This window comes from Nicotiana sylvestris, chromosome 4 (genome assembly GCF_000393655.2).
Source record: "Nicotiana sylvestris chromosome 4, ASM39365v2, whole genome shotgun sequence".
Taxonomy (NCBI): domain Eukaryota; kingdom Viridiplantae; phylum Streptophyta; class Magnoliopsida; order Solanales; family Solanaceae; genus Nicotiana; species Nicotiana sylvestris.
In genome coordinates this window covers 66,714,527-66,720,841 of record NC_091060.1, presented here as the reverse complement: position 1 = coordinate 66,720,841, position 6,315 = coordinate 66,714,527, and the positions used below count along the sequence as shown (strand labels likewise).

The 6,315-nt window shown below is 41.8% G+C and overlaps 2 protein-coding genes across 2 annotated transcripts; both read right to left on the bottom strand.

Moving 5' to 3' along the window:
• Positions 1-3,694: 3,694 nt before the first annotated feature.
• On the bottom strand, positions 3,695-4,033 carry LOC138889646 (uncharacterized). The gene has a single exon (XM_070172979.1). It carries the CDS (start codon positions 4,031-4,033, stop codon positions 3,695-3,697), a length of 339 nt encoding a protein of 112 aa, XP_070029080.1.
• Positions 4,034-4,070: 37 nt separating this feature from the next.
• On the bottom strand, positions 4,071-5,309 carry LOC138889645 (uncharacterized). Its single transcript, XM_070172978.1, has 2 exons — positions 4,609-5,309; positions 4,071-4,224 (listed from the first exon to the last, which is right to left on the bottom strand). The coding sequence occupies exons 1-2, from the start codon at positions 5,307-5,309 to the stop codon at positions 4,071-4,073; spliced, it is 855 nt and encodes a 284-aa protein (XP_070029079.1).
• Positions 5,310-6,315: the final 1,006 nt, after the last annotated feature.

The window sequence follows — 6,315 nt, the reverse complement described above, 5'->3', positions numbered from 1 at the left end:
CGGAGAAAATTGGGCGATGCTCGTGTTCCGCTTCTTTGATCTGAAATTCGAAGAGTTTCGAAGGGATTCGAGTTGAATGGATTGGAGATTTGGGATAAGGAGGTGGAGGAGATTCAAGGGTGTAATTTTGGTGGCATTTGGCCGCCGGCCGCCGCCGTGGGCGATTTCCGGCGGGCAGCGGATGGTGGTTTTGGGCAGCGTTACTCTGGGGTCTCTGAGGTGATGAGAGATGATGAGAGAGGGGGGGACATATATATTTTGAATATACCCCTAGTTCAAAAACGTCGGATCAAGAATGATCAACGGTTGAGATCCCTTATGCACAAAACAGGGTCGTTTGGATGGTGAGGGGGCTAGACTGGGCTTACAGGCGGGTTTGAGCCGGGTATAGGCAATTTGGATAGGTTAAATGGTGGGTTCGGCCCAAAATTCAAGCCTTTCTCTTTATTTTAAGCTTTTCTCTTCTTTTTAATTTCAAAATCTCTTCTTTCCTTCCCCTTTTTTAATTAAGAATCCTGATAATTAAAATTCGAAATTATCTACAAATGTGAAACTAAAGTAATTAACTAATTATAAAAATTATAAACCTCACTCAAATCTATATTAAAAGCAGAAAATCAGTAAACGAAAATTAAACGATAAAAATGTAAAAATGAGCTATTTTTTTTATTTTCAAATTTTTATAAAGAAAATAATTACTGAATAATTCTAGCAATGTAAACAAATCCTAAATGCAATGCATGATAGTTTTGGTATTTTTTTCACGATTAAAATAAAAATTAAACGTGCACAAAAATGCAAACAATTAATAAAAATCCTACAAAATCCTATAAAATGGCAAGTAATTAAGAAAAAAAATCTATCTTCTTGGATTTTATAGGAGTATTTCATATAGGGAAAAAAGCACGTGCTCACGGCTGCCCCTCTTTGCTCGGAAACATGAAGGGTTTTCGGGAAAAGACAAATGAGCAATTACGAGGGATTTTTGCCCATTTGACACTCCATGAGACGCATTTTTTGAAAAGTGTCTGACCGAACATTGCTTCAGAGGTTGCCTACATATCCTTGGCTATAAAAGAATCAGGTCAATGTAGTTCTGGAAGTTTTGGTAGCTGGAACTACCGTGAAGCTGTGATTTCACTGTTGCTGCTGCTGCTACTGCTTGCCGACCCCCTTATTACACCGAAAGGAAAATCAAAAGCTAAGTTACCTACGCCTATTAACTACGAGTTACAAGATTCCTATCTATAAATCTCTTGAAGCTTGATCTTGAGTCTTAGATGGTTCTTGTTGTGAACTCTGATCTGATTCTTGATGCTCGCAAACTATAGGTGCTAGTTCTTTCTTCAGCATTGGATCAAGACGGGACATGCGAAGCTTGTGACTTCAAACATATCATGAGCAGTCTGCATCTTTGTCCACTTCAGCACTTTGGTTCTTTTCTTTTTTTCTTTATTCCGGATGAAGGATCATTCTTTTGGCCATCTCGGATCCTGTGCCTCGAGATCAAACCTGCTCAGATGCCAAAACAAACAAACGAACGAAATTTTTCTGCCCAAGTTTTCACTAGGAACATTTCATGAGTTATTTCCAACACAAATCTAAGCTATTTCTTTATTGAAAGCAATAAAAATTAGGATTGTGTTTCCTTGGGAATAGGGAGTGAAGCCCTAAGTTACCAGGTTATGCTGAAAAGCTGACCGGGTTATGCCGGAAAAGAAAAAGGGACAACCACGGGTTATGCCGCGATAAAAGAAAAAAAGGTCCTTGGGTTATGCCAGGGAGGTCCACGAGTTATGCCGGGATAAAAGAAAAAATGTCCTTGGGTTATGCTAGGGAGGTCCGCGGGTTATGCCGGGATAAAAGAATAAGGTCCTTGGGATATGCCAGGGAGGTGCACGGGTTATGCCGGGATAAAATAAAAAAGGTCCTTGGGTTATGCCAGGGAGGAAGGAAAAATATCCTCGGGTTATGCCGGGAATCAACTAGGGAGTGTCACCCTATAATGGAAAAGACTACCAGGTTATGCTGGCAGCGACTAGGGAATGAGACCCTATGTTGGAAAGGATGCAGCTAGAGATTGGAGGCCCTATGCTACCATGATTTAATTGTTTTTTAAGAAAATGAGTAAAAATGCAGGAAAGAATTTAAAGGAGATTTCCCTTTTGGATTGATTGTTGCTGCATAGCTATTTCTAGCCCTTTCACATTTCCTTTTTGGTTACACCTGCTTTTTGTACGGTTGCTTTGGATTGCACCGGTTTCCTGTTTTCAAACAAAGAACATTTGTTAGTTTGAAACGATGGTTGGTTTTGTGGCCTTGATGATTGATCACTCGATCTCGACCCCACTTTGGTGAAAACCTCTGCTGCTTGCTAGCTTTTCTGAAGATTGATCTCTTTCCCAAACCGAGGACTCAACTTTCCAAAATTTATTGTGACAGCTCGCCCATATAGGGTTTTGGTCCTTTCACCTTATTCTACCTCTAGGGGATTTTGACTTGAATTTCTTTTAATTTCACTAACTTCAGATTTCAGAGCATCGAGCATCATGGCCAGTCAGGGTCAACTTGATGAGCTCGCTGAGGCTGGGTACTTTCTTTGGATTTGGCCTTTATTAAACAAAATCCTGCAAAACCAATCTTGCCACCTTTACTTTGCATTAGTTTTGGAACAAAGTTAGACCGAAAGGGATTCAAGGAAAAGTAAACAAAGGACAAGAAAATGAATTTAATGAGAAGTGTCCCTTTCGGGGAAGAAAGGCGGACTTATCTGGGGTGCATGCAAACTTCAATAGACATGACATGCTTCTTGGGATGGATTCCCGATCCGCATAAACAATCCCAACTTCTCATAAACCCACTGCGACCCGTGTTTCAAAATCGGGAAACCTTGCCAGGACTCTTTCAGCACCAATGGTGGTGAGATGTTTCTTCTTTTCGATCTACGACGCACTTTGCGGGTTTTCGCCAATCGGCCTCTCTCATTTCTCTTCTCGCCATCACCTTGTAGTGCTCTTTTGCAAGTTTTCACTGACAAGACTCTCTCATTTTAGTTTCTCTACTCACCATTGCCTCACGGTGCCCGTAGATTTTCATTAATAAGACTCTCTCATTTTATTTCTCATCATTTGGGTTGTACTGGATCCAAGCAGTTGTATCCTCTGATCCTTGAACATTCTTACCGACTGATCGGAAGGACTTGACCAGGGTTTGGGTAAAAGAATTGGATCAAATTACAACTTTGAAACTGTTCAGGCGGGATCATTGCCGAATCATTATAACATCTTCCCCAGTTTCACTTTTTGGGGAAAACTGGATTTTTATTTTGGTGTGACTGAACCCCAGAGAGAGGCTGCCTACGTATCCTTTCAGAATCAAGTCAAACGTAGTTCAGGGAACATTTTGTTTTTTTTTGTTTTTGTTTTTTCTTTTTTTTTGTTTTTTTTACAAACATCTTCGAGTTCCAAAGAGGGTAATGAAAGAAAGCTAACCGGCTCAAAGGGTTAGCAAAGGATTTAAGTGTTTGGGGTAGCAAGAAAGAAAGCCTTCGTCATCCCAATCGAATAATGTTGTCGCTGCAGAAAGACTAAACATAGTACCTTTTGACTGCATCTGCATTCACAGCTGCTTCGCGATCATTTTCTTCGATATCTCCCAAGTATAATGCCCCTCTTGGCAATATCTTTCTGATGATTTACGAGCCTTTCCAATTAGGAGCAAATTTTCCTTTTGCTTCCTGATGATGGGGAAGAATACGTCTTAGAACGAGTTGCCCCACTTCAAAATTTCTAGGCCGCACTTTCTTGTTGTAGGCACGGGATATTCGTTGTTGATATAACTGCCCGTGGCAGACTGCAACCATTCGCTTTTCATCGATCAAGGTTAACTGTTCCAGAGAGGTTTTAACCAACTCACTGTCTTCAATTTCAGCTTCAACAATGATCCGGAGAGAAGGGATTTCAACTTCCGCGGGTATCACGGCTTCAGTGCCATAAACCAAAAGGTACGGGGTTGCTCCGACCGACGTGCACATAGTAGTGCGATACCCTAACAATGCAAAAGGCAACTTTTCATGCCACTGCCTGGAACTTTGAATCATCTTTCTCAAAATCTTTTTGATGTTCTTGTATTGCTGCTTCAACAACACCACTATCTTTAGGCCGATAAGGAGTAGAGTTCCGATGCGTTATCTTGAATTGTTCGCATATCTCCCCCATCAAATGACTATTCAAGTTTGCAGCATTATCTATGATAATAGTTGCAGGAATGCCAAAACGGCAGATAAGATTGGAGTGCACTAAATCTACCACAGCTTTCTTGGTGACAGATTTGAGAGTTATTGCTTCAACCCATTTCGTGAAATAGACGATGGCAACCAATATGAATTTGTGCCCATTTGAGGCTTTTGGCTCGATTGGCCCAATGACGTCCATACCCTAAGCAACAAATGGCTAAGGCGCTGACATGGGATGCAGTTTTGTGGGAGTTGCGTGAATCAAATCACTGTGCACCTGACACTGATGACATTTCCGAACAAAACTGAAGCAGTCTTTTCCCATGGTCATCCAGTAATAACCAGCTCGAAGGATTTTCTTTGCCAAAACATACCTGTTCATATGGGGACCGCACACTCCGGCGTACACTTTGTACATGATTTTTCCGACTTCTTCAGTGTCAACACATCTTAACAAGTTGAGGTTCGGGGTCCTTTTGTACAAGACATCACCACTTAGAAGGAAACCACTTGCATGCCATCTAATGGTTCTCTTTTGGTATCCACTGGCTTGCTCGGGGTATTCTTTGGTTTTCAAAAATCTTTTGATGTCATGATACCATGGCTGAACATTTGGTTCTGCCTCAATCGTATTATAGTAGCCATGCCTTTCCCTGATTTGGATTTCCAAGGGATCAATGTGGGCATTGCCTGGGTATGGCAGCATCGAGGCCAAAGTAGCAAGTGCATCATCTAATTTATTGTGACAGCGAGGGATGTACCTGAACTCTATTGACTTGAATCGCCTGCCAAGATCTTCCACATGTTGCCTATAAGGAATAAGCTTGACATCTCGGGTCTCCCATTCTCCTTGAGCTTGTCGGATAATTAGATCTAAGTCCCCCATGATTAACAATTCTTCGACATCTTGGTCGATTGCCAAGTTCATACCCATAATGCAAGCTTCATACTCGGCAGTGTTGTTCGTGCACAAAAACCGAAGCCTGGCTGTGGCCAGATAATGCTGACCAGTGGGCGAGATGAAGATTGCCCCAATTCCAACACCCTTTGCTTTTACTGCTCCATCGAAGAACATTTTCCAAACATTGGTGTCTTCGGATATTGCCTCAACTGAGTTTACCTCTTCGTCCGGGAAGTAGGTGTTCAAAGGTTGGTAATCATCATCGACCGGATTTTCAGCCAAATGATCTACTAACGCCTAGGCTTTCATTGCCTTGCGGGTGACATAGACTATGTCAAATTCCATAAATAGGATCTGCCACTTTGCTAACCTCCCAGTGGGAATTGGCTTCTGGAATATGTATTTTAAAGGATCCAACCTGGTTATGAGGTAAGTGGTGTAGGCTTGCAAATAATGCCTCAGCTTCTGAGTGACCCAAGTTAAAGCGCAACAAGTTCTTTCCAATAAAGTGTACTTGGCTTCATAATTGGTAAACTTCTTGCTCAGATAGTAAATGGCCTGCTCTCTCTTTTCGGTCACATCGTGTTGCCCGAGGACGCAGCCAAAAGAATTTTCCAAGACTGTCAGGTACAAGAACAAAGGCCTCCCTGGCTCAGGTGGGACCAAGACTAGCGGATTTGACAAATATTCCTTGATTTTATCGAAAGCTTCTTGACATTCATCTGTCCATTTGATTGCTGCATCTTTCTTCAGCAATTTGAATATGGGTTCACATGTGGATGTCAATTGAGCAATGGATCGGCTGATGTAGTTCAATCTTCCCAACAAACTCATAACATCTTTCTTGGTTCTTGGAGTAGGCAAATCCCGAATAGACTTTATCTTTGTTGGGTCTAACTCGATGCCCCTCCGACTGACTATGAATCCCAAGAGTTTGTCGGATGGTACCCCAAATGCACATTTGACTGGGTTCAGCTTCAAATAATATTTGCGCAACCACTCAAAGAATTTTCTCAGGCCCCGAACGTGGTCTTCTTGGGTTTTGGATTTGATAATTACATCGTCCACATACACCTCTATCTCTTGGTGCATCATATCATGAAAAATGGCAATCATGGCCCTCATGTAAGTTGCCCCGGCGTTCTTCAGACCAAATGGCATGACTCTGTAATAGTATGTA

Bases quoted from the DNA above. Each gene is read 5' to 3' on its own strand.
- LOC138889646 (XM_070172979.1), bottom strand. From the start codon at position 4,033: ATGTGCACGTCGGTCGGAGCAACCCCGTACCTTTTGGTTTATGGCACT.
- LOC138889645 (XM_070172978.1), bottom strand. From the start codon at position 5,309: ATGTTCTTCGATGGAGCAGTAAAAGCAAAGGGTGTTGGAATTGGGGCA. The intron at 4,225-4,608 runs GTATGTTTTGGC...AAACTTGAATAG, and splicing joins TGCGGTCCCCATATGAACAG to TCATTTGATGGGGGAGATAT.